Source organism: Cricetulus griseus, chromosome 4 (assembly GCF_003668045.3).
Source record: "Cricetulus griseus strain 17A/GY chromosome 4, alternate assembly CriGri-PICRH-1.0, whole genome shotgun sequence".
In the NCBI taxonomy this organism is placed as follows: domain Eukaryota; kingdom Metazoa; phylum Chordata; class Mammalia; order Rodentia; family Cricetidae; genus Cricetulus; species Cricetulus griseus.
This window is the reverse complement of record NC_048597.1, coordinates 116,262,291-116,289,249: the sequence shown is the minus strand read 5'-3', so window position 1 is coordinate 116,289,249 and position 26,959 is coordinate 116,262,291. Positions and strand designations below refer to the sequence as shown.

General features: G+C 50.2%; 1 protein-coding gene across 1 annotated transcript; it reads right to left on the bottom strand.

Annotated features, from left to right (window-relative positions):
* Window positions 1-1,630: 1,630 nt before the first annotated feature.
* Ephb4 (EPH receptor B4) lies at window positions 1,631-26,959 on the bottom strand. The gene is made up of 17 exons (XM_027416224.2): window positions 26,410-26,959; window positions 23,084-23,154; window positions 22,689-22,976; window positions 19,584-19,980; window positions 15,644-15,799; window positions 14,698-15,030; window positions 13,218-13,342; window positions 12,547-12,712; window positions 10,975-11,077; window positions 10,495-10,559; window positions 10,280-10,393; window positions 9,061-9,308; window positions 6,207-6,422; window positions 5,205-5,354; window positions 3,864-4,057; window positions 3,519-3,674; window positions 1,631-2,651 (listed from the first exon to the last, which is right to left on the bottom strand). The coding sequence occupies exons 1-17, from the start codon at window positions 26,459-26,461 to the stop codon at window positions 2,522-2,524; spliced, it is 2,964 nt and encodes a 987-aa protein (XP_027272025.1). The 5' UTR covers window positions 26,462-26,959; the 3' UTR covers window positions 1,631-2,521.

The window sequence follows — 26,959 nt, the reverse complement described above, 5'->3', positions numbered from 1 at the left end:
GGCCTTCTTCTAAAGGGTATCTCACCCTCTTCATTCCTCCATTTCTCCCACTTGGTTACTATGGAAACGGTGGATGGAGTTACAGGCTTTGGGAGCCATTCCAACAACACAGGTGGAAGTGACCACCTAGCAAACCAGAGGAGGCCAAGGTGTATATTTTGCACCTTGAGAATCTGTCTCCTGGGTTACTCCTTGCTTGGGCAAAATCTAGGCTCTAATGAAGAGAAGACAACCAGGTGATGTATTAGCTTGTAGGACCTCAAGAAACAGGGGGATTAGCCTGAAAGACAGGCGGACACATGCACTGGGGAGATACTAATCTGACTTATGTGACAAACCAGACCTTGGAGACTTTCCTGAAGCCAGCCAAATCCAATGTAAGTATTGAAAACGCTAGGAAAGGAGGAGGGCCCGTGTGACCATGCTTTCCCTCCCTATTAGGAGAGAACATTGCCTTACACAGGAATGTACAATGCACCTCTGCAGGGCAGTCTCCTGCCTTGAGTCCGGGGTGTGTCGTCCCCCCACCCCCACCCCGCTTCTATCTTTGTAGTGCTCTGTTACTTTGGCCTTTATCTTCATTCTTCCCATGGCAGCTCTCTGAAGTCACTTATCTAGCCAGGATGTCTGTTTGGCAGCAAAAGGCAGTTGGCTGGACCAGTGTCCCCTGGGACATGCCCCTTCCTTGTAGTATTGAGCTTCACCCACCCCCACCCCCCGCCCCCATCCCCGATATTAAATGTCACCCAGGGAAAGAGGAGACAAAGGACTTAGTGTGGTTCCCTGCCTATAATCCTAGCACTCAAGAGGCTGAGACAGGAGGATGGTGAGTTCCAGGCTGGCCTGGACCTTACAGCAAGCCCTAGTTTACAAACTACGGGGGTGAGGTGTGGCCTAGTTCAGTCAGTAGGCAAGCACTAGGATCAGGAGTGTCTGCAGTGGAGGAGGAGGCATCCCAGAAGACACTACAATGGGGAAAGGATGAAGGCTGCAGTGGGGTATAGACCTCATCCTTCTCTTCCTGTCTGGGAGGGAAAAGCTAGGAGCAGACACTAGAGTGTTCCCCCTCCCCTTCCCAGGAGAGGCCAGGAAAACCTGCCTGGGCAGCATCTTGAATGGGGGAATTGTCCTGAGAGCTCCCTGGCATCTGTACACACATGTGAGGGCCCCCTCGTGGCCCCTCCCCACCTTCCCTCCCCCCACAGCCAATGACAGCTCTCCCATTACCATTAAACCACCCCCAGCTGTGGACATGTGTCCTAAGTCTGTGAACACCGAGCTGGACCTCCCACTGTCACCTGGTCTCTTCTTCCCTTTGAAGGAGCTCTAGGGTAGGACTATGGGTTACAGGCTTGGCTTCCCTCATATAACCCCTGCCAGGGCTAAGGAGACAGAGGAGGGGCAGGAGGTAGCAGCCCTACCCCGGAGGTGCCTGAGGCTCTTGGCAGGGGCAGCTGGAGCAGTTAACCCCAGCTGCCAATGACTCATCTCCCACCAACCCAAACAACACCCCCGGGCTGGGAACCAGCACCACAGTCCCCCACCTCACCTGACCCTCCAAATCCAGACCCTTAAGGGTCCCCTATTCTCAGAGATCTAGCCTATCCCAGCTTCCAATCACCCTCAGTACTGGGACATATCCCATTTTCTTTTATTTATACAAAAAGTTTCTTTTTAAATATAATTTAAGAACCCCCTTCCAAGCACCAGCGTCTGCCTCTGCTGAATGCCACCACCCTCCTGGCCCTTTTACGACCTCAGCCCCTCCCCTCCACTCATGGACACAGCTTGGGAGCACTCATGGGGAGAGAAGGGGAAAGGAGCTGTGTGGAGCTGTGGCATTTCCAGGGCACTGTTCTAGAACACATCAATGGGTCCTTGTTCCCAACAGGAAAGAGTGGAAACAGGCACCCTTCAACACATACAATCTGGACAAGGGGGAAGAGGGGGAGGAAAAAATAACAAAATAAAAATAGTAAAAATCCAGAACCTTCAATATGAAGGCGGATGAGGGGAAGGCATTTGCATGGGGAAAATGATTGCCTTTGGTGGGGACAGCAGCACGTTGGGACATCAAAATCCAATGATTACATCACTGGGTCTTGACAGCCCCTTCCCGCCTCCTGGGACATTCTCCACTCCCAAGTTGGCAGGCTGGTCACCCTTTCTTTCTCTTTGGTCTGTAGGGACATGCCCACTGAGGTGATAGGCGCTTGGAGAGTGAGCCCTCTGGGAAGATGGGAGATTAGGGATGTTTCTTTGCCCAGGCTTGAGGGAAAGACTCACTCTGAGTTTGGGGTTCCCCGCTTGTAGGGCACATATATGATTCTTACCATCCCCATATGGCACAGCTCCCCAAATCCTTGGTCTCAAAGATTACCAACTCCAGAACCCCTCAGTTCAAAGTGCAATCCCATGGGAGGCTGTGATGGGGGAAGAGGGGCATCTCTATGAGTCCCCACCCAACTCTGCCCTGGAAAGAAGGGGAGGCCATGGCTCTGGTGTGGTGAGTCCTTGGAGGTCAGAACTGTTGGGCTGGTCCTCCTGTCCCACCAGGGGCTCCTGGCTTAGCTTGGGACTTCATATGCTGCACACTGGCCAAGATTTTCTTCTGGTGTCCTGCTAGAGTGACTCCAATACGGAGCAGGTCCCTGTGGAAAAACAGAAGGCTGGATGAATTTGGGGACCAGCCAATCAGGAAGCCCATAGTATGAAGCATAGTACTGCTTCAGGGAGAAAGAAATGAGGAAAGGGGCCAACAGAAAAAGAACCAGGGCGTGGCTCAAGGAAGATGTCAAGGAGGGATCAGGCATCTTCTGAAGGTTTGTTTTTGGTGTTTTTTTTTTTTAACTTTACATACATATTATTTTATTTGGTTATTTGAGAGAAGGTATTGATAGGTAACCCATACTAGCCTCAAATGAAAAATCCTCCTGCCTCAGCCTCCCAAGAGCTGAGAGAACAGTGAAATACCACCACAGCTGCCTCCTGCCTACATAAGTCTATGCCTTGGGGGAAGAGTCAGAAAAGGAAGAAAGGAGGTGTTCCGAGTGCCGACAGGCAAGGGAACAGTTGTTGGGAGTTGATAGAATCATAAAACCACTTAACATCAAAGCTGGAAAAGGATTTCCAAATCTCAGTCCTGTCTTCTCCTTTTATGGGTGGGAAAGAGAAGCAGAGTTGACACATGAATGTGAGAGCAGGGTTTGGAGTGCACGAAGATAGATACAGGCTGGAAGTGGAAAGGAAGGTGACCCAGAGCTGAGATGGCTCCAGAATGGACACCAGCAGAGCACTGCTATTCTGGGGGAATCTGGAGTGTCAGTCTCAGGCATGCTGTGTTTGGTGTGCAGCCCTGGGCATGGTCCCAGGCAATGTCCTTAGTGCTAGACCACTAATATAACAATCAGCCCTGGAGGTTGGACCCAGAGACCCCCAATGAACCTGAGGGTCTGACTAAGCCTCCTATTCCCTGTGTTCCCAGGCACCATCAGGGTGCTGTGGTCCTTTCCACTTACTCTGCAGAGATCTGGCTGACCACCTCAAAGGAGCCGAACCCAGCTGCTGCAAAACTTTCCTCATATCTTCCCATCTTGATGGCTCGAAGCCACTCACCCACAGAGCCAAAAGCAGAGTAGTGAGGCTGCCGTTGGTCCAGGAGTGGATGTGAGGCCCTGGGGGGTGGAGAGGATAAAGATGGAGAGAAATGCTAAACTGGACAGCTACCACATCAGAGGGCTTTGGGAAGACCAACACAGACCAATTCATATACCATCAAAGGGATGGATACTCCAGGGCCACTTAGAAGGGCTTGGGTGGTGGCAGAGTCAGGGATGGAGGGGGTTGTTCTCTGGGATCCTCACCCGCCATTCTCCCTGGCCACGATTTTGAGGCTAGCAGGGTTCCGGATCATCTTGTCCAGAGCGCTGACCACCTGGGGAAAGCGGGGGCGGGCATTCCGGTCCTTTTGCCAACAGTCTAGCATGAGCTGGTGGAGGGCGGTGGGGCAGTCTGGGGGAGGGGGCAGCCGGTAGTCCTGTTCAATGGCATTGATTACCTAAAATGATAAGGAGGGTTGGATGAAGCTAGTTTGAGAGAACCATTTGCCAAAAGACCTGGGTGATACTGGGATGGGGACCACAGACACCCAATAGTATAGATTCGTGAGTCCCAGGGGGGTGAAGAGTGGCTGTGGCTGGCAAAGCTCCACCCCCACTGTGAGATCTTGGGCTTCAGTCTAGAGTTTAACCTCCCAACCCTACTCACCATCCATCCCAGAAGCCAACAATGCTACACCCATCTCTCTGTGTCTGTTCATGTGTATGCGTGCATATGGAGTCCAAAGGCCATTGCTTTCCACCTTATTTTATTCTCAAATTGCATTTATTTATTTACTTGTGGAAGGAGGTGTGTGTGTGTGTGTGTGTGTGTACACTCAATAACACAAATGTAGAAGTTAGAGGACAATTTGAAGGAATCCATTCTTCCTTCCACTGTGTTGGTTCTGGGGATTGAACTCAAGCCATGAGGCTTGGCAGCTGGTGTCTTTGCCCACTGATCCATCATCCCGCTCTCTGCTTTCCTTTACTGTGTGTGTGTGTGTAATGGCCAGAGGTTAACATCACCTGTCCGACTCAATCGCGCTCCACCTCCCATGTTGAGGCAGGGTCTCTCTCTCCCTTTATCTCAGAGCTTACTGACTCCCAGCCTAGCTTGATCCAGGATCACCTTTCAAATGCTGGAATTCCAGGTAAGGACCCACGCCTCGTGAGCACAGGGATCTGACTTCTGCATTACAAGCACTTACCTGCTGAGACAACTTTCTAGCCCCTCCACCTTATTTTCTGAGAGAGTGTCTCTCACTAAGCCTGGAGTGGACTGATAGGCTATGCTGGTGAGCCAATAAACCCCCAGATCTGCCTGTCCCCAACACTCCCCACAGTGGGGTTGTGGATGAGCACCACGGTACCTGGCTTTGTGTGGGTGCAGGGGATCTGATCTCAGGTCCTCACCCCTGCATGGCAGGTACTTTACTCAATGAGTCTTCAAGTCATCGTCCAGGTCCCTGCAGCCAACTCTTGGAAGTAAACATCACTTCCTCTTTGTGCCACCAGGTGGGAAAGAGTCTGGGAACCTTATCCCCCACTCCTGTATCTCAGGTGATAGAGTATCCAGAAATCTCAGTATGATCATGGAGCACTTACGTCCTGGTTGCTCATGTCCCAGTATGGCCTTTCTCCAAAAGACATGACCTCCCACATGACAATTCCATAGCTCCAGGCATCACTGGCAGACGTGAATTTCCTGAAGGCAATGGCCTCGGGGGCAGTCCACCGGATCGGAATCTTCCCTCCCTGTAGAAAGAAGAAAAGGTGAACCCAGGCCCCAGCAGCACCCAGAACGTCATCCACGATGGATAGTGTTGTCCACATGACAGACTCTGCCAGACAGACAGACAGATGAACCTGTGACAGTGCAGGCGAGGGATTACCTTAATGGGGCTAAACAAGATGGGAAGACCCAGTCTAAAGGCAGGTAGGGCTATTCATTCCCTGGCTGGGGTCCTGAGAACAATGCCATCATTTATTGTTCTCTGTGTTGTGACTGTGGGTGAGCATGCTTCCAGTTCCCGCTTGCTTTGGCTGTGTCACCATGATGGGCTGTCCTTTGAACTGTGAGTTCAAAATAAACCTTTCTGAGGTTCTCTTTGTCAGTGTATTTCATCATGGCCATAGGAAAGGAAACTAAGACATATCTGGCATCACCGAAGGCGTACCTCCCCTACTCCTGGCCCCCACACACCGTGATGTTTTCTAGAGCCTCACATTGTCCAAGCATGCCTCCAGCTCCCTGAGTAGCCAAAGATGAACTTCCCTGACCCTCCACCCTCCACCCTCCACCGCCCCAGCTGGGCCCCAACACATTTTGTCTTCTCTCTTTCTGAGATAGAATCCACCTAGATAGCCCAGACTGGCTTTCTCCCTCAGCCTCCTTAGTGTCAGGGCGACAAATGTGTGTCTCATTTCTTTCTGGCCTCCAATCTCTGGTCTCCACGCTGTTCATTTCCTACACATCAGAAGCTGGGCTCCCTCCTGCCTACAACTGTATTCTCTCCCAGGTCCAAAGCTGCCAGGACTTGCTGTTTTTCTAACCCACCTCCCCATGAGGGCTGGAATGACAGCTGGTGTCCCCAGCCCCAGGCTCACCAGGGAGCTTGTGTAGGTGGGGTCAGAAGAGTTTTCCTCCAAGAATCTGGAGAGGCCAAAGTCGGAGACCTTGCAGACTAGGTTGCTGTTGACCAGGATGTTCCGAGCGGCCAGGTCTCGATGGACATAGCTCATCTCAGCCAGGTACCGCATGCCTGAGGCGATTCCGCGCAGCATGCCCACCAGCTGGATGACCGTGAACTGCCCATCATTGAGCTGGAGAGGAGATAGGAAAAAGGCTGGTTTAGGGTAAATCCCCCACCCCTTCACTGCAGCTGTCATTCATCTCTCACCCCACCTAGAAGGTAGCTCAGTTCTCTCAGGCAGCCCTCTCCTGGCTACACCCTAACACAGTTTCTCACCATACCTTATAGTTTGGTTTTTGCTCTTTGAGGTAAGGTATAGCTTTTAGCCCTGGATGGACTACATAATGCTCCTGATCCAGCCCAGGATTAGAGGCAAGCACTCTATCAAATGGGGGTACTTCCAAGCCCAATATGCATTTTCTGCCATTCATCAATCCCATTGAGCTATGCTGCTTCTGACTTTGTCCTGTCTCGGTTTTCCCTGATTAAACTGGGATTTACTGTGCAGCCCAGGCTTTCCCGCCTCAGCTTATAGGCACACACACCACAACGATCTGCATCTGATCAGTGTGTTCATTATTTAAAATAATGTAGCCCATGGCAACCAAACTTGTGGCAAACCTCCTGTCTCGGCTTCCCAAGTGGTGGTGTTACAGGCACAAGCTACCACTAAAGGCTTCAGTTAACTTTTTTTGTTTGTTTGTTTTCTGAGACACGGTTTTTCTGTGTAGCAGCTTTGGATGTCCTGGAACTTGGTTTGTAGACCAGGCTGTGCTGGAACTCACAGAGATCTACCTGCCTCTGCCTCCCAAGTGCTGGGATTAAAGATGTATGTGGGTCACCACACCCGGCTTGAGTTAGCATGTTTATTCTAAGGAAGTCCGGATATCTTACAGGCAGGGTTGAGACAGTTCTGGTGGCACTCTGAGCTGTCTGTCAACAGGAATAATGCCTCAGACCAACTGTGTGTGAATGCAAGAGGACAGAGAAACGGAGCGACATGGTGACAAACATGAGGTCTAATGCCCAACCCTGATGTGTTTGTTCATTTTTCCCTCACAATTACACCAATCAGAATAACAAAACTAAATTGATCCCATCTGGGTTCACCTGAACAAGATCCCATCTTGTTCAGCAACAAGGATGCTGCATCCAAAATCTGCATTTTGTTTTCAGTGCTAAAAATTGAACCTAAGGCCTCATAAGCACTCTACCACTGAGCCATGAGCCACACCCCAGCCCCTCCCTGGGGGATTCTAGGCAGGGGCTCTACCACTGAGCCACACCCCAGCCCCTCCCTGGGGGATTCTAGGCAGGGGCTCTACCACTGAGCCACACCCCAGCCCCTCACTGGGGGATCCTAGGCAGATGTTCTGCCACTGAGCCACACCCCAGTTCCTCACTGGGGGATTCTAGGAAGACTTCTACTACTGAGTTACATTCCTGGCCTGCTTTTCTGTTTATCATTCTGAGTTTCTGTCAACATTGGCTGCAAACACACTTCCCCATGTCATGATTAACTCTTTCTCGTCTTCTACAGTTTTCTCTCACATTCATCTTTCCTAATCTGCAACAGGACCTTCCCAACATAGACTCCCGTGTTAATATTGAGGGGTCATGCTGTCCTCTGTTGATTTGACTCAGCATCCACAGGTGTATAGCACGGGCTCCCCTGTGTGATCAGCCACAGATGTCTAATCTCCAGTTTATCAGTCAGGACATCAGAAAGAGAGTTGCTTACAGGAAACACAGACAACACATTAGATGACTGTATTGGGAAGAAGCCATAAGTCCAGATGGGGAAACTTTCAGAGGGATAAATGTTATAGTTCTTTAGCATATCAGTCTCTTATCAAGGACTCTAGGATTTAGGGAGTTACACAGACATAATAACTAGTATACTGCCTGTCATCCCAGCCACTGGGAGAGTGAGGCATAGGATTACAAGGTAAGGCCAGCCTGGGCAAGTTGAAGAATTTGTCTCAAAACAATAAGAAAAAAATGGGGATGGGGGTGCTGTGACATGGCTTCATGGTAGAGCCCCTGCCTAGAATCCCCCAGTGAGGGGCTGGGGTGTGACTCAGTGGTAGAGCTCCTGCCTAGAATCCCCCAGTGAGGGGCTGGGGTGTGGCTCAGTGATAGAGCCCCTGCCTAGAATCCCCCAGTGAGGGGCTGGGGTGTGGCTCAGTGGTAGAGCACCTGCCTAGAATCCCCCAGTGAGGGGCTGGGGTGTGGCTCAGTGGTAGAGCACCTGCCTAGAATCCCCAGTGAGGGGCCAAGTGCATGGCTCAATGGTAGAGAACATGTATAGCATATGTGAGACCTGGGTCAGAATCTCCAGTTATGTACAAAAATGAATCAAGTAGCTGGGTGTTGGTGGCGCACGCCTTTAATCCCAGCACTCGGAAGGCAGAGGCAGGACAGGCTCCAAAACCACGGAGAAACCCTGTCTCGAAAAACCAAAAAAAAAAAAAAAAAAAAAAAAATCAAGTAATTCAGAAACCGTTCAAGATCTGGTTTGAATTTTTTTCCATGTCTGAAACTAACTTTTTTTTTAAGGTAGTCTTGCTACATGATATAGTCCCAGTTGGCCTAGAATTGGCTTTGTATCCCGGGCTGGCTTACACTCACAAGCTTCAGCTTCTCTCATGCTAGGATTGCAGGCATGAATCCCACCCACTTTGTCCTGCTTTCTGAGTCCAGCTCTCCCTGTCTCCTGCTCACCCCCACCCCTGTACAGTGTTGTAAAGGTGGGTGGGGTGTCTCACCCGCAGGAATGAGTCCAGGGCTCCATTCTCCATGAATTCAGTAAGGATCATGACTGGCACACTGTTAGTGACCACACCCTCCAGGCGGATGATGTTGGGATGCTCAAACTGACCCATGATGGAGGCCTCGCTCAGGAACTCACGCCTCTGCCGTTCTGTGTAGCCACCCTTCAGGGTCTTAATGGCCACACAGCTCTCCTTTTTCCCTGGTGCCTTCAGCCGGCCCCGGCACACCTCACCAAACTCACCTTCAACAAGAACATGGGGGGGGGGGGTCAGTTCTCCTTCCATTCTGGTCCATTTGTTTCAGTCCCATTGCCCAGGCCTCTGCTTGTGTTGGGGTGTGTATGGGGGGTGGGTGTGCGCATGTGCTTGGTTTATGCATGTTCCTGTGGGTGTGTACCTATGTGCGTGGAAATGTGGAAGCTAGAGGTCAATAGAGACCACAAGTCAACATCTGGAATTTTCTTCTACCTCTCTCCACCTTTTCTTTTGTTTTTCGAGACAGGGTTTCTTTGTGGCTTTGGAGGCTGTCCTGGAACTAGCTCTTATAGACCAGGTTGGTCTCAAACTCACAGAGATCAGCCTGCCTCTGCCTCCCAAGTGCTGGGATTAAAGGTGTGCGCCACCCCCCACCCCCGGCTTCTTTCTTTCTTTCTTTTTTAAATTATATTTTATGGTCAAGCTCGCACACATGCATGTGTGATTGCACGTGCTCTCACACAAATGTATGAAGGTGAGAGGACAGTATCAGTAATTAGTTCTCTCCTCCCAGCATATGGGTTGCAGGGATGGAACACAGCTCATCACCCTTGGCTGTAGTTACCTTTATCCCCTGAGTCATCTGGTAGCCCTAGCCAGTCTGGAACTTACTATGTAGACAGGTTGGCCTCAAAACTGGTGAGCAGACTGCCTCTGCCTCCTGAGTGCTGGGATTAAAGATGCATGCCACCACACCCTTAAATCAACCTTATTTTGTGGAAGTCTCTCCTTAAATCCAGAGCTCATCAGTTTGGCTGGGCTGGCCAGCCAATGAGCACTGGTGATACATCTGTCCATCTGTCTGTCCACCCGACTCTCCCACCCCCAGAGCTGGTATTACATCATGTGCTGCTGTTCCCAGGTATTTCACATGGGTCTGGGGATCAAACTCGGGCCTTCATGTTTGTACGGCAGGTGCTCTACTGACTGAGCCAGCTCCCCAACTTGTCCTTCTTACCGGCACCAATCACCTCTTCGATCTTGACATAGGAGACATCTATCTCTTTGGCAAATTCCCTCACTGCCTCATTAGGGTCTTCGTAAGTAAAGGGATCAATGTAGACCTTCGTACCTAAGGAGTCACATGGGATGCCATTAACCAGGAGGGAAATCCCTCTGGACTACCAGTCCCATCAGCTCCGGGCTCCTTCCCCCTGCCTGTGCCCCACATACCATGCCCGATGAGATACTGCCCGTGTTTATCCGAGTACTCAGCTTCCCTCCCGCTGCTCTGCTTCCTAGAGCCATGAGAAAAGTAAAAAGCACACTGAGTTTCGTATCTCCATGCCCCTGTAGAAGACCACAGAGAATGAAGGAGGAGCGGGGACCCGAGACCTTCCAGTTCACCGGTGGGAGGACAGGAAGTCTCGCCCTATGGCAGCAGCTCTCAACCCTTTGGGGGTTAAATCACCCCTTCACAGGGGTCTCCTAAGACTGCCAGGAAACCCAAATGTTTATATTACGATTCGTAAGAGTAGCAAAATTACAGTTATGAAGTAGCAAAGAAGATAATTCCATGGTTGGGGGTTCAGAACAATATGAAGAACTAACTGTGTTAAAGGTTCAAACAGCATTCAGAAGGTTGAGAGCCACTGCTCTAGGGTGTATGGGCAGGTAGCCACCCTCAGGGAGTTTACAGGCCAGAGTCTTTACCTGAGGCAGAGGACAGCAATGACAACGACCACCAGGACCAGGACCACGCCCACAACTGCAGTTCCTGCAATCAGGGCCAGCTGTTCCCGCCAGCTCTCGCTCTCTGGGGGAGAAGAGGTCAGTCAGATAAAGCCAAGAATCCCTGACTCCCTAACTCCAGCTGCCAGCAATGATCTGAGGTCTCCGGAGGTAGACCCCAGTCCAGTATGACAAGCGAGGCAACGGTGAGCTCAGGTTGAGGACAATGGGGAAAGTGTCCAAGCTTTGTTATAGCCAGAGATGTTGGGGGAATTTTGGTTGTTGGTGTGTGTGTGTGTGTTCATTCACATGTATGCACATGCATTTGGAGGCCATCACGTTTACGTGTGTGCTGGGATCCAAACTCAGGTCCTCATTCTTTCATGGCAGTCACTTTACTGACTGAGCCATCTCCCAGTCAGGGACATTTTCATTTTCTTTTATATGTTATGGTGTCCTCTAAGAAAAAAAAAGTCTCAGTCAGGCAGTGGAGGCGCACGCTTTTAATCCCAGCACTTGGGAGGCAGAGGCAGGTGGATCCCTGTGAGCTCAAGGCCAGCCAGGTCTACAGAAAGACTTCTACGACAGCCAAAGCTACACAGAAAGACCCTGTCTCGAAAAATCAAAACTAAATAATCTCATTTGGGTCAGAGTCCAAAAAGTGAAAAATTAGGCAGAATGATAGCACACACAGTCACAGACATACAAAGAAACTTTGTCTTAAAAAAAATTAAAAATGAAATAAAATTAAAAATAAAGACTGGGGTTAGGCGGTGGTGGCCCGGGAGGTGGCACTCCGGAGGCAGAGGCAGAGGCAGGCGGATCTCTGTGAGTTCCACACCAACCTACTCTACAAGAGCTAGTTCCAGGACAGCCTCCAAAGCCACAGAGAAACCCTGTCTTGAAAAACAAACAAACAAACAACAACAACAACAACAAGAGGCCACATATGGAGGTATACTCCTGCAATCCCCAGTATGTGGGAAACAGAGGCAGGAGGATTGCTACAACTTTGAGCCCTGCCTTGCAAGTTCTAGAACATCTACATGGCTACATAGCAAGACCCTGTCTCAAAAAAAAAAAGGATAGGAAGGAATGAGCTGCTTAAAAATTTATGGAGTGAGTTAGGTGGTGATGTGCACACCTTAAATCCCAGCACTGGGGAAGCAGAGGCAGGAGGATCTCTGTGAGTTTGAGGCCAGCCTGGTAAACAGAGTGAGCTTCGGAGCTACAGTGTGTGATGTTTCATAAATAAGTCAGCAGCTTGGAAAGTCACTTCACCTCAGAACTTTACGACAAAGGGTGAACAATTTTTCTCATCTTATTGGAAGAAAGAACTGGGGCTCGTGGGTCAACCTATGGCTAAGGATAAAGAGCCTTTCAGGCTTCACAGACAAAGGTTGGATTTAGTTTCTCTACTCTGTCCTATGCCATCCTTGTTGTCCAGCCCTTATCACTGAAGGATAAAAACAAGGAAATCGCTATGGGGACACTGGGGTAAGATCTGCTTGATGGGGTAACCATCTCAGTTTTCACCTGAATCCCCAAACTCACCATCCACTTGAGTCTGACTGTGATGCTCTTGGCCGAAGGGGCCGTATCCGGCCTCGGAGCGCGCGCGTACCTGCACCAGGTAGCTGGCTCCCCGCTTCAGCCCCCGGAGCTCTGCTCGGTTTTCTGATGTCTTCAGGAAACGTACACTGCTGGGGCCCTCGGCGCCCTGTCAAGGAGGAGGAGGAAGGAATGAGTGATGAGACGGTCCACCCTCTCTGCTGATTTTTTCCTCCCCACTTCCCATCTTATCCTGTTATGTGGTGTCACGTGATCCTTCTAACAGCTTTACTTTTTCTCTTGAGGATGCTGAGACTCAAACCTATGGTATCTCACCTCCCAAGCAAGTACTACACCACTGAGCCACACCCCAGCCCCTCACTGGGGGATTCTAGGCAGGGGCTCTACCACTGAGCCCCCCCCCCAGCCCCTCACTGGGGTATTCCAAGCCAGCACTCTACTGCTGAGCCATTCTGATACCCTTTTGCAGCAGTTCTCTGTGCCTGGTAGTATACTACTTTACAGACGAGAATAACTGAGGCTGAGAGGCCCAGGGGCTGGCCACATCAACAGTCAACCTGAAACCACAATCCTTTCCAGACGTCTCCGCATCAGATCTCCCAGCTCTGGATCAACACCCACCACTCCCCTACCTGGGACAGAGCCTATCTTACCTTCTCATGATACTTGACCTCATAGTCCAGCACAGCCCCACTGGGTGCCCTGGGGACAGCCCATGACAGGCTCAGGCTGCTGGGTGACGACCGAGTCACTCGGATGTCAGACACTGCAGGAGGCACTGCAGGAGAAAGAAACCCGGTCTGTTCTGATGCAATGCCAAGGAACTACTTTCTCCCATTCTTCCCCTATCCTTACCCCTACTGGACGCTGGGGGATGCCTTAGGGGCCCTGCACATTCCAGGCAAAGGCTCTACCACTGAGCCAAACCACAAGCTCTAGGGTCTGTTTTTGTTTTCCTAATTCTTCCTCCACCAGCTATACCTAGCTTCCTCTCCCAGTTTTTGTAAGAATGCCTTCTGAGTAGCTGGAGACAGCTCAGTGGTTAAGAGCTCTTACTGTTCTTGCAGAGGACCCAGGTTCGGTTCCCAGCCCCCACATCCAGTAGTGCACAGCAGCCTGTAACTGCAATTCCTGGGGATCCAACACCCTCTTCTGGCTTCCTTGGGCACCTCCTCACACATGGTTCACACAAACACATGACGGCACACACATAAATAAATACATCTTTAAAAAAAGAATTCCCTATCACAGGGGTGGTGGCGCACGCCTTCCATCCCAGCACTCGGAAGGCAGAGGCAGGTAGATCTCTGTGAGTTTAGGGTTAGCCTGGTCTACCACGAGAGTTCCAAAACAAAAGACTGTTACACTGAGAAACCCTGTCTCAGGAAAAAAAAAAAGAAAAATAACTCTGGGGCTGAGGAGGTGGCTCAGTAAAGAAATTGTCTAGCGTCCAAGTGTTTGGATCCTCAGCACCCAGTCAGATGCTGGACAAGCATCTTAGTCACCTGTAATCCCAGAGCACAGTCACATAGACAGGGGGATTCCCCCAGCAAGCTGGCTAGCTAGATTGGCCAACTCAGCCTCAGTGTGTAAGTCTGAATGTGATTGGAGTCCATGGGCTCATATATTTTAATGTTTGGTACCTAGCTGGTAGAACTTCTTGGGAAGGCCTTATTGGAAAGATGTGTCACGGTGTGGGCTTTGAAATTTCAAAATCCCAAGCCATTTCTAGTTAGTTCTCTCTCTCTCTTGTTTTTTGACACAGGGTTTCACTCTGTAGTCCTGGCTGTCCTGGCACTCGCTCTTTTAGACGAGGCTGGCCTCAAACTCACAGAGATCCACCTGCCTCTGCCTCCCGAGTGCTGGGATTATAAGTGTGTCACCTCTTCTTTTTTCTTTTCAGCTTTATTAGAGCATAGCAACCTCACAGACGATGTCTTTACAACATTTCCATATGAACACATTGCTTTTTAAAACCATTGTTTTCTGATGATGGGTCTCTTGAGGATAACCTTGAACTTCTGCTGCTTCCCATGTTGGTTTATTTGGTGATGCAGATCTATCTAACCAGGGTCTTCTGCATGCTCAGCAAGTAGTTCATTGACACCTCTCCCATCTGTCTCCCAATCTTACCCTCACGGTCAGTGGTGACATTGACAAGCTCAAATGGAACTGGCCCAGTGGCTAAGGTAGATACGCCATTCAGAGCAGCAACCTCAAAGGTATAGGTGACATCAGGACGCAGCCCTCTGACTGCCACCCAGGGCTCAACCAGGTCCCGAGGGCCAGGGTCAAAGGTCAGATCGCCCCCACAGGGCAAGCAGGAGCCCCCAGGACGGCACTCTCGGCAGCGTACAGCATAAGTGAGGTCTTCTCGCCCTCCAGACTCGAGGGGAGCACTCCATTCAAGGTGCAAGGAGGAGCCATTCAGATGGGGAACCACACTTCTTGGAGCAGAGGGTGGGGCTATGGGAAAAAGAGAATCAGGTAGAGGGTAGGAGGAGACACCCTAAAGGACAGACTGTGACACTAATCTGAAATGTTAAAGGTGAGGTTAAAGCTGGGAAGCATGGGGGCTGTAATGGGTTAGTTTTGACAACTCGACACAACCTAAAATCACCTGGAAAAAGTCTCCATGAGGGAATGTCTACATTGAGTTGGCCTATGAGCCTATCTGCGCAGGATTGTCTTGATTAAGTTAAGTGCTATTCGGAGGGCCCAGCCTACTGTGGGTGGCTCCACTCCCTGGGCAGGGGCTCTGAAGCTGTGTAAGAGAGATCAAGCTGAGCAGTCAATGCAAGCGAGCACGGACACTCATGTCTCTCTGCTCTGTAGGTATGATGGGACTGGCCTTTCCACCTTGACGCCCCCACACTGAAAGATTAGGACCCATAATTAAGCTGAATAAACTCCCTCCTCTCCTAAAGTATGTCTTATCAGTGTATTTGACCACAATAACAGAAAACTAGATCAGGGACCATGGGGAGAATCCAATCTAGGAGTCCACAAACTCTCCCCCAAATGAGCAACACACAGGACAATACCAGATTTTCTTCATGCCTGGACAATGGAAACTTACTGGTGCAAGGTGAACTCCGGGGGTCCGACCGGGACCGGTAATACCCAATACGACACAGGCACACAGGAGAGCCAATGTTGTTAGAGTGGCTGTTGGCTGGGCATGGCTGGCAGGGATCCTCTCCTACTTGAGGCTTGAAGGTGCCCTGGCCACAGGCTGAAGGAGACAGCAAATGTGTCAATCAAAAACACACCCGAAGACCAAGATGACTCATGGGTTAAGAACACTGGTAGCTCTTCCAGGGGACCTGGGTTCAGTTCCCAGGATCCACATGGCACCTTCCAAACATCATTCCAGGGGAATCCAGTGCCCCCTCCGGACCTCCAAAGGCAACAAGCACACACACAGTGTACAGACATACATGCAGGCAAAACATACATAAAATGAAGCTTAAAAAACCTTTGGAAGCTTTAAAAAAAAAAGAATCTCCCACCTCCAAAACAAAAACAAAACCAGCACACAGAGCTAAGGATTGAGTGAGGGACCAACCAGTAAGAGGAGAACCATCTTCTCCCAGAGTAGGAGTCCTCGCTCTTTCCAACCCTGACCCTGGCAATCTGGTGAAGCCCTCTCATGATTTTAACTAATTAACGTATAGCCAGCATTTTAAATATCCCAGCCTGACTGCAAACTCCATATACCGACGAGGATGACCTCGAACCTCTGATCTGTCTGTCTCCACCTCCCAAATGCTGGGATTGCAGGCGTGATGACCACCTCCGGTTTATTCAGTGGAAAGGATGGAACCCACAGCTCTGTGCATACCAGGCCAGTGCTCTACCCAGTCCTCAGCCATTAGAATGTGTTTGTGTGCACATGATTGTGCACAGGATTGCTACAAAAAGCAGGAGAGCTAAAATAAGTGTGAAGTGTTAAGAAAGCTTGTGTAATGGCACCATATACTTTTCTCCTTTACCAAAACACAAGGTGGTAAAGCCCAACGTCTCGCCCCATCCTCTAATTACAACACTTGGAAGCCAGAGACAAAAGAAAGACTGCAAATACAAGGCCAGCCTGGTAGTATAAGGAGACCCTGCTTCTCAAAAACAAAACCAGGGACTATAGAGATGGCTCAGAGGTTAAGAACACAGACCGTTCTTGTAGAGGACCTGAGTTCAGTTCCCAGGATCCATACTGAATGGCTCACAGCAGCCTGTAATTCCTGTTCCAGGAGTTATCTGATGCCTCACCTATGCATAACTATACATATACACATAATTTAAAATATAAATCTTTTTAAATTATTAAAAAAAAAAAGCCAGGTGGTAGTGGCGCACGCCTTTAATCCCAGCACTCAGGAGGCAGAGGCAGGAGGATCTCTGTGAGTTTGAAGCCAGCCTGGTCTCCAGAGTGAGTTCCAGGACAACCAGGAAAAGAAAAAAAAAAAAAAAAAAAAGACACAAGATCTAGGTTAGGCATGGAGATGCGCTCAGGAGACTAAGGTGGGAGAGTTCAAGAGTCGGAAGGCAGCCTTTGCTATAAATGAAGCCCTTACCTTGGGACAAAAGTAAAAACCACAAACAAGAAACTGAGAAGCTTCTGTAAGGCAAAGGACACAGTCAGCAAGACAAAACAGCAGCCCACAGACTGGGAAAAAATATTCACCAACCCCACATCTGACAGATGGCTGATCTCCAACATATACAAAGAACTCAAGAAGCTAGTCCCCCAAACACCAAACAATCCAATTAAAAAGCGGAGTGCAGAACTAAATAGAAAATTGTCAATAGAGGAATCTAAAATGGCTGAAAGTGTTCAACATCCTTAGCCATCAGGGAAATGCAAATCAAAACAACTCTGAGATACCATCTTACTCCTGTCAGAATGGCTAAAATCAAAAACACCAATGACAGTTTATTCTGGAGAGGATGTGGAGAAAGGGGAACACTTCTCCACTGCTGGTGGGAGTGCCAACTTGTACAGACACTTTGGAAATCAGTATGGCGACTCCTCAAGAAAATGGGAATGAGTCTACCACAAGATCCAGCAATTCCACTCCTAGGCATATACCCAAAAGAAGCACATTCCTACAACAAGGACATCTGTTCAACAATGTTCATAGCAGCACTATTTGTAATAGGCAGAAACTGGAAGCAGCCTAGATGCCCCTCAACTGAAGAATGGATAGAGAAAATGTGGTACATTTACACAATGGAGTACTACTCAGCAGAAAAAAAACAAAAAAAAACAAACAAACAAAAAAAAATGGAATCTTGAAATTTACAGGCAAATGGATGGAACTAGAAGAAACCATTCTGAGCGAGGTAACCCAATCACAAAAAGACAAACATGATATGTACTCACTCATATGTGGATTTTAGACATAGAGTAAAGGATTACAGGCCTACAATCCACACTGCCAGAGAAGCTAGGAAACAAGGAGGACCCTAAGAGAGACAAACATTGTCCCCTGGAGAAGGGGAAAGGGTCAAAATCCCCTGAGCAAATTGAGAGCACTGGAAGAGGGCGAGGGAGCTACGAGAATGAGAAGGGAAGAAGAGGAAGGATGCAGAGGTCATGAGGGAGCAGAAAGGTTGAATCAGGGGAAGAATAGAAGAAAGGGTATGTGATAGGTAGGGATTTAGTTGGGGGAGTGGTAGGGGAGGAGGGGAGGGAGAAGGGAACTGGGATTGTCATGTAAATCAATCTTGTTTCTAATTCAAATAAAAAAATGATAAAAAAACAAAACAAAACAAAAAAAAAAAAAACTAGGAGATTCAGCAGCTGTCCTTAGGCCCTCCGGAAGGCCCAAGTCCTGAGCAAAGACAATGTTTTAGCTTGTTGCGATACCCAGAGTGGACTTTGTAAAGTCCTGTTTTTAGGATGGTAGGTAAAACCTCAGATCCCAATCCAAAGGCAGGGATGTTGCCAACATTCCGAAAGTAATGACTGGCTAATTTTAGGTGGACATTTGTGAAAATAAGGTCATTTACGGGATTTTGAGCTGGTTTAAGGGGTGAAAGCCTTAATGACTTGACTGACCAAGGTGACCTCTGACCTCTAACCACACAGGTGCCTTGGCAGCACAAGTCTCACTCCCAACACACACAGACACACTCACTCACACACACACACATACACACACACACACACAGACACACTCACTCACACACACACACATACACACACACACACACAAAATCTCTAAACAAAAAACAAATGAGAAAGCAAACATGAGGATCTGAGTTACACTCATCAGCCCCTATATTAAAAAAAATAATAAACACATAACAAAACCAAAAACAAACCACCAACACCAAAACTCAACTAAAAGGCTGAGGACATAGCTCACTTGGAAGAGAGCTTACCTAGTATGTGCAAGACCCTGGTTCAAATCTCTAGCACAGTCAAAAGAAAGAAAAAAAGGAAGTCAAAAGCTGAATTCCAGGGACAGAGAAACAACTTCATATCAGAAAATGAGAGAAAACTCCCAATAAATAACATGAAAATCATAAAGTCATTTTCCTCGGCCCAAAAAGGTATCCCAGCCTTCCGAGTGTCCAGAAGCAGACGGGGGGGGGGGGGGGGGGAGTGTGGGACAGACGGGACAGGGCGTGTGGGTTAGGGGTGCAGTCAAGAGGAGGAAGAGCTCAGATCTCTGTTTGAGCTTCTTTTCTAGCTCCAGTAACCGAGTGTCCAGGAAGTAGGGTGTGCTCAGAACGGGGCAAATTAAGGGCTAGGCAGAGGCTTGCTACCAAGTCTAACGATGAGTCTGGTCCCCTGGATCCACATGGACTCCTGCAAGTTACCCTCCGGCCCCTACAGTCCACCAACCAACCAATGGAATTAACAAAATTATAAATACTATTCCCTACCACACTAAGAATAAAACCTGAAGTTAAAAAAAAAAAAGAAGCCCAAAGCTTAAAGAATAAGACCAGGGTGAGATGAATGAGAGCCCCACCCGAGACAGGAGTACTTCAGGGTAGTCCATTCTCACCTCTGCATATTTTGTTGCCCTCAGCAGCCTCATAGCCTGCTGCACAGCTGCAGCCAGTGACCGGCTGCTCAGCCCATTGGCCATCTTCCCGGCAGTACAGGCTGGGGCTGGGGCTGGCAGTAGGGACAGCATTGGCCACACAGCTACCTGCCACCGGCACCACGAGCTCCCGAGGTACAGTCTCTGGGAAGTAGGTCAAGTTCATGGTCAGGCTGGAGCACTTCTTGTAAAAGAGGTGCAGGGAGAGCAGGGCCATGCAGGCTCCTTGGTCCTGGAAAGCCAGGTAGAAGCCAGCTTTGCTGAGTGGGCCGAGGCGGAGCGTCTTGATGTTTACTTTCCCAGTTGCTTCAGCCCCAGGGCGCTTCCGGGTCAGATGCTCTGCAGCCACGGTGTCCACCTGCCAAAAGAAGCCAGGCTCGCCACCACTGTCCTAATTCCGATGAGGATCTGGTGGACTGTCTTCACAGACCCCTCCAATGATCTCATCGAGAACTTTCTTCCTACCTTCTACAATGTGTCAGACATACAGACACACATACAGACATGTAGTCTCTTGTAGTCCAGGCCGGTCTCAAACTTCTGCTCCTCCTGTCTCCACCTCCCAAGTGACTGGATGTTGGGCAGGTGTCACACACTTGTTTACGCAATGCTCCTGATCCAGCCCAGGGTTAGAGGCAAGCACTCTATCAATTGGTACTTCCAAGCCCAATATGCATTTTCTGCCATCCATCAATCCCATTGAGCTATGCTGCTTCTGACTATGTCCTGTCTCGTTTTTCCAATCATTCATTTGTCCTATGAATATTCATGGATACCCGGCACCATGACCTCAGAACCAAGGAGAAACGAAAGAGTCACAAAAGTGACAGATGACTGTGTGATGCAGGAGCCAGGGCAAGGACAGCCATCAGCTCTGTGGACATAGGTCACATCCAAGATTCTCACTTCAGATGCTGATATTCCATGGGAAATCAACAGTTAATTCTGAATGGATATTTGTAAAAATAAAAATTCATCTTTCAGTCGGTAAAGTGCTACCTAGCACACAGGAGGCCCTGGGTTTGATCTCTAGCACACACCTGTAATCCCAGCCCTGGGGAGGTTGGGGCAGGAGGATCAGGAGTTTATAGTAACCCTTGGCTACATAAGAGAATTTGAGGCCAGCCTGAGCTACACATGAGACCTTATCTCAAACAGGAACTAGAGTCATAGCTCAGCAGCCAAGGGCACTTGCTGCTCTTACAGAGGACCGGAATTCAATTCTTAACACCCACATTGTAGATCACAACTGTCTGTAATTGCAGTTCCAGGAGATACAATGTCCTCTTCTGGCCTCTGTGGGCACCAGACATACATTCAGGCAAACACTCATACACATAAAATAAAAATAAATAAATCCTTTAAGAATGGGCTGGCTCCCATTTTTCTTGGAACATAAAAAAAAATCCTTTAAAAAATCCTACCAAAACAAACCTAGACATGGTGGTGCATGCCTTTAATCCCTCCTTTCGAGAAGCAGAAGTAGACAGATCTCTGAATTCAAGGCTTGTCTAATCTACATAGTGAGAGAAACCCTCAAAAAAAAAAAGGGAAGGAAGGAAAGAAAGAAAGAATGAAAGAAAGAAAGAAAAAAAGAAAGAAGAAAAAAGGAAAGAAAAAGAAAAAACAAAAAGGAAGGAAAGGAAATTATAATAAACACAAAGTCTTTGAAGGTTGGAGAGATAGCCCAGAGGTTAAGCGCTCGCATTGCTCTTATGGAGGACACAAAGCCCGGCTCCCACATGGTGACTCACAACCATCTTTAACTCCAGTTCCATGGAATCCAACACCCTTTTCTGTCTTCCTCAGGCACCAAGCACATAAATATATGCAGACAGAACTTCCACACATAAAATAAAATTAACAAATTTAAAAAAAAAATTTAAACAACCAAAAAACAGGCTGGTAAGATGGCTCGGGAGATAAAGGGGGTTGCCACCAAGCAAAACAGTCTGTGTTCCATCCCTGGAACCCAAGAAGGAGAGGTCCAACTCCTGCTAGTTGTCACCTGACTGCCCTCCACACCCACACTGTGTGCATGCACCCAATAAATAAATAAACAGAAGACACACACACACACACACACACACACACACACACACACACACACACACGCGCGTTTGGAAAATGTCAAGTATGGTGTCATAACACTTGTAATCCCGGACCTGGGAGATGGAGGCAGGAGGGTCAGGTGTTTGAGGCTAGCTTGAGGTTCCTTCCACCCTCAAAGCCTAGGCTTTGAAACCCACTTTGAGTTCAGCATTTTCAAGGCCAGTCTGGATAGTACAGCAATACCTCAGCTTTTAGGAAGGCAAGGTGTAGCTGGTGCTGGAAACTAGAATTTAAAAGACAGGCTGGACAGATGGCTCAGCGGTTAAGAGCACTTGTTCTTACAGAGAGGACCAGGGTTCAATTCCCAGCACCCACATGTCAGTTCATGGCCATCAATAATTCCAGTTCCAGGATGCACATGATACACAGATACATATTGGAACAACACTCATGCATGTAAAATAAAATTAAAAAAAAAAAAGCCCTAAAAAAAGAAAAGGTAGTGGGGCATAATGGCTCAAAGCCAGTCTAGTCTACATAGGGAGTTCCAGGACAGCCAGAACTACAAAGGGAGACTCTCTCAAACAACAACAAACCAACCAACTAATTATAAAGGCAGCCAGGAAGCAAGTACGATGGCACACACCTACTCAGGAGATGGATGCAAGAGGATCGGGAGTTCAAGGCCAGCCTCAAGTGTGTAGGGAATTTGAAGAAAGCCGGGCTACATGAGACCCTCTCTCGAAGACAAACCAAAGAAAACAAACAAGAAGACTGCGAGGGCTTTGTGTGAGGAGCCAGGAAGAAGACACCAGAGAGAATCAGCGGGGAACACACAGTGTGGAGATGCAGAGACAGCAGCTAGAAGTCTAGAAGTCGAGCCTCCCCATACAGGCGAGACGCTGTACCATCCGCTTTCTGCCCCTGCATCCACCCACGCCACCACCTCTTCCTGCCCCTTTCTAGGCCCGCCGACGATGCTGCCAAAGGCCCTAGAAAGGGCCTTTGTGATACCTTGATATAGGGGTTCTCCATCCAGGCTGGCGTGTGGGCCGTGGCAGTGTCAGCTTCGCTCTCATAGTAGAAAACGGTGAATGTCTCCTTGCAGGAGCGGCTGGCGCGCGGCAGGGACAGGCACTCCATCATGGTGAAGCGCAATGTGGCATACACGTGGACAGCACCTCGCCGCGGGACCCAGCCAGTGCGCAGCCAATGTGCCTGGCCCCCTGGACGCTTCATGTCGCAAACCTCATAGGTGCGCACGCTGTGCTGTTCCTCGTCCAAACCGCTCAGCTCCTCCCACTGCGCAGAGAAGCGAGCTGTCAGCCAGGGGTCAGCCAGGGGTGCTCCCTTACAACCTCCTTCCTGCTTCAGTTTCCCTCCTGGGTCACCAGACATCCAGCTCTTACCTGGCCCTCCGCCTGAGGGTAAGTCACCCACTTCAGATCCGCAGTTTCCAGTTTGGTGTTCAGCAGGGTCTCTAAGACAGAGAGACAAAGTCAGCCCTTTGGGAAGGTGTGGAGAGAGGTGGGGCCAGCACTTTGGTGACAACGAACAGGAATGGTAGGGAGTGGGTTATTTTTCTAGTTCCAAGCTTGACAAGGGGGATACAGGAGATGGCAAAATTTATTTTCTTGGGCCAAGGAGATAAAGATGCTGGTCACCAAGTCTACAGACCATGTGGTTCCCAAGAATCAGACTCACTTGTGTGGTCCTCCAACTGCCAAACAAGTGCCATGACACAAGAAAACTTCTCTCTTTGCAACCCTCCCACACAAAGAAAATCACTGTCTCGAAAACCAAAAAGGTGTGTGTGTGTGTGTGTGTGTGTGTGTGTGTGTGTGTGTGTGTGTGCGCGCGCGCGCGCAGGTAGGTTATCAAGCTTAAAGGCATCATTCCTGGATGAACCATCTCACCATCCCACTGCCCTTAGATTCATGCCTCCTGTTCCCAGCACCAACTCCTCCAGCAGTAGACTGACTCTAGGGACCCCAAGATCTAGGCTTCTTTGTGAGCTGTGTCCCAGGAGGACCAGGGGAACCCATGCTGGAAGTTAAAAGTCCACAACTCAGGAAGTTTGGAAGGTAGCTCTCGGGCTGGATCTCGGCATTGGTCAGCGGGGTTAGGGGTTCAGCTCAGCGGCAGAGTGCTTGTTTACATGCCCAGGCTCTGAATTTCAGTTTTATCACCAGCATCATAAAAAAAGGGGTGGGGGAAGAAAACAGTGCTGGGCATGGAAGCACGTTCCTATAATCCCAGCATTTTTGAGGAAGAGACAGAAAGATCAAGAGTTCAAGACCAGGCCCCACTACAGACCAGTTTGTGGCTGGTCTGAATTACACTAAATCCCGTTTAAAAACAAAAAGCAGCACAACCCCGTCCTGGCCTTGCCCCTTGGGGCAGAGGGCTGCTGACACAGGCCATGGTTCCCTACAGGCCTGTCTCAGGCTCCACATTCCCTTCCCTAAGTGCCAAAATTGGCTTCAGTCCCAACTCTATTCCTCTTCCCAGGCCCCACCCCCCTTTTCACACCAGACACCCCAGTTCTCCTTCAAGGAGGTGCCCTAGCCTGAGGCACCGCACCTCCCCCATTTGCTGCCATCGGAGGAGTAAGTTCTGGAAGCACAGACTCTTGGGTTCCCGCCCTGGCTCCTATAGAGGCCTCACCACATCTGGAATTGGTTAGGAATAAGAAAGGAGGGGATTTTAGGGGTGTGTGTGAACACACCTGGCGGGGCTTTGGGATCATTTGGGGGTGGGAGGGACAGGGTGCTGACCGAGTAGGGGATTAGGAGAAGTGCAAAGGCCTCTGGCAATACAATGAGGAGGCAGGGTTGGGGAATCCCCTGAAGAGGCTAGAGCAACCTGGGGGGGGGGGGGGGGGAGTCTGGGAAGCACACGGGTTTTGAGAGTGGGCCCACAGGGGAGCCTGCAGAACACCTGGGACCAGGTCCTGCCCACCCCTTTGGGGCTGCAAAAGAAAAGGGGTGATGGGAAGATAGGGTGGGTAGGTACCACCCCAAAGCTCCTGGTGATGTCCATGGGTGTAGGGGCAGGTAGGAACCTGACCAGCTGGAGGCGAAACCTAGGGGCCCTCCATGGGTGGCAGGAGACAGCAGAGCACATTGGGGACAGGATGCCCAGGCTTCTGGGAAGGGGGTGGATAGAGGCTGCCGTCTCCACCCTCCATTGTTCCAGCCTGGATAGTGTTTTCCTGTCTCCAATTTACACACTGCTCTTCAGCCTGCTGAGCTGAGCTCAGCCTCACTTTCTCTGCCCTGATCTCAGACCTCTTCACCTCCAGCTCACTTGTCAGTTCCTTGACCCACCCTCACCTCCACCCCATCTGGACAGATCCCCCGGGGACAGCCTCTTGGTTTACACCTTCCTTGGGGGCGCGTGGCCTTGGATAAACTAATAACACTTCTAAAGCTTCAGTCTTTCACTTGTAAAAATGGGGGAAGGAGACGTGCTGGCTCTAGCAGGGCCACTGGAAGTGAAAATGACAGTAAAATAAACACACTAGCCAAAGGCGGAGGGAGGGCTTGAGAAACACGCAGGTAACACACGTGAGAAGGGGCATTTCCTGTTGGCATCTTTCTTTCCCTCCCAACACACTTCATGGATTTTCTGCCCATTTGACTTCCTCCTCTCCAGGAGCCCAAAGCCTTCCCTCACCCCTCCCCATTGTCACACTTTGATCAGCCCAGAACAGTGCTGCCCAGCAATGAGGCAGCTGGGTTTTCCAAACGCCTTTGATTGCTTCCCTTCGGCAACACACCCCCACTCCCATAGCCCCCTCCCCATATACCCCTTTGATTCTAAGCAGCAAGGGAGGTTGTGGGGGAGCCAAATTCATTGAAAGGAGATTAGGGAAGGGGGGGGGGCTTTACAGGCTCTAGGCAGCCCCAAGAGGGAATGAGGAGTGAGAGGCTCACAGAGCTTCAAGAGGCATTTGGAGAGGAATACAGGGAAGAAGACGACGAAAAAAAAAAAAAAAAAAACCAGAAATTTGAGGCAGGCTAGGAGGTGGCCAGCTGGGGTGAATTAGGGCAACACAAGGCAGTGTTCGGCAGTTTCTGAGGGTTTTGCACGGCTGGAAGAAAGCCACGGGTTTGGAAAAAGTTTAGGTCTAAATGACACTTAAAAGGTTGGGGTACAGCCTGCAGGAAAACGAAACGAAACAACAAAAAGGAGCTTGCACGAGGTCAGTTGCCTGGCTAGCCTTCTGGGTTTGAGTGGGGCTGCAGATGAGGCCATCACGGCTAGGGTGTGAGGTTGTAGGGTCCAGGTGTGAATGCTAGGGAATTGGCAGTGGAGGTCGTTTTATGGCCTAGCTGGGGTCTGCCTCGTCAACAAGTGTTCCCTTCGGGAACTTTTCCCCCGGAGTTTGGCCAGAGGTGAAGGATGGATAGAAACTTTTGGAATAGTTTTGAATACTAGAGTGGACAGGAAAAGAAAGGCTGCCAAGGGCCTTCGGCATCAGGACAGAGAGTTCAGAAGACTGGGTAGGGGAAGGTGCCTGTTCTGAGCTCTCGACTCCATCTCTTTCCCAAACAAAAGAAAAACCCCACTCCCGGCCAGGCCGCCTCCTCCCCCGCCCCCTCCCGTTCTAGCACTATTGGTCCGAAGTGTTTAGGGGTGCCAGAGTTGGAATAGGGAGAGGCCAGCTTCTGCACTCTGAAGCACAACTTTGGAGACCCCAAGAATGGGGGGCACCCCCAAGTAATCTCACCTTCTAAAGCGGTGGCGAGGGACGCCCAGCACAGCAGCGCTCTGAGCTCCATGGCGCCGCCTCACTTTGGCTGAATACGATCCGAGTTTGGGGGGCCCTGGCCCCCCCAGGTCTGACCCTCCCTTGGGCGGATGCACACCGACTCTGCTGCTGGGACTTTCCGTCGGGGGCCTCTCAGCGATGGCCCATGCGGGCGCGCCGGGCACCCGCGCTCAGGTGCGGCCCCCACGTCCCCGCCGCAGCGCGCGCGCGCGGGGAGGCCAGCCTTGAGGGGGGACGTCCTGGCAGTGGCCGTCGCTGGGCGGGCGGAGATCGGGACGTGGCTGAGAGTTAGGGGTCCCTCCGGGGCTTCGGGGGTCCCGCCCTGGCTGACTGGGGTGGGCCGATTGCTCGCGATCTCCCTCGCTCCGTTGCGTACTTGGTGGCTCTCGCGCCGCCGGGCTGAGTGCGCGGGTCGCGGTCGACGAGGGTGGAAGCCAAGCGGGGACCGAGCGGGAGGGAGGGAGACAGGCTGGGCCGAGCTGAGACGGGGCCGGGAGGCGCCTGGCCT

Excerpts from the sequence above, each read along its gene's own strand:
- Ephb4 (XM_027416224.2), bottom strand. The coding sequence starts at position 26,461 with ATGGAGCTCAGAGCGCTGCTGTGCTGGGCGTCCCTCGCCACCGCTTTA. Across the intron at positions 15,800-19,583 it reads GGGCAACAAAATATGCAGAG|CCTGTGGCCAGGGCACCTTC; the intron begins GTGAGAATGGAC and ends TGTCTCCTTCAG. Across the intron at positions 2,652-3,518 it reads GTCAGCCAGATCTCTGCAGA|GGACCTGCTCCGTATTGGAG; the intron begins GTAAGTGGAAAG and ends GTTTTTCCACAG.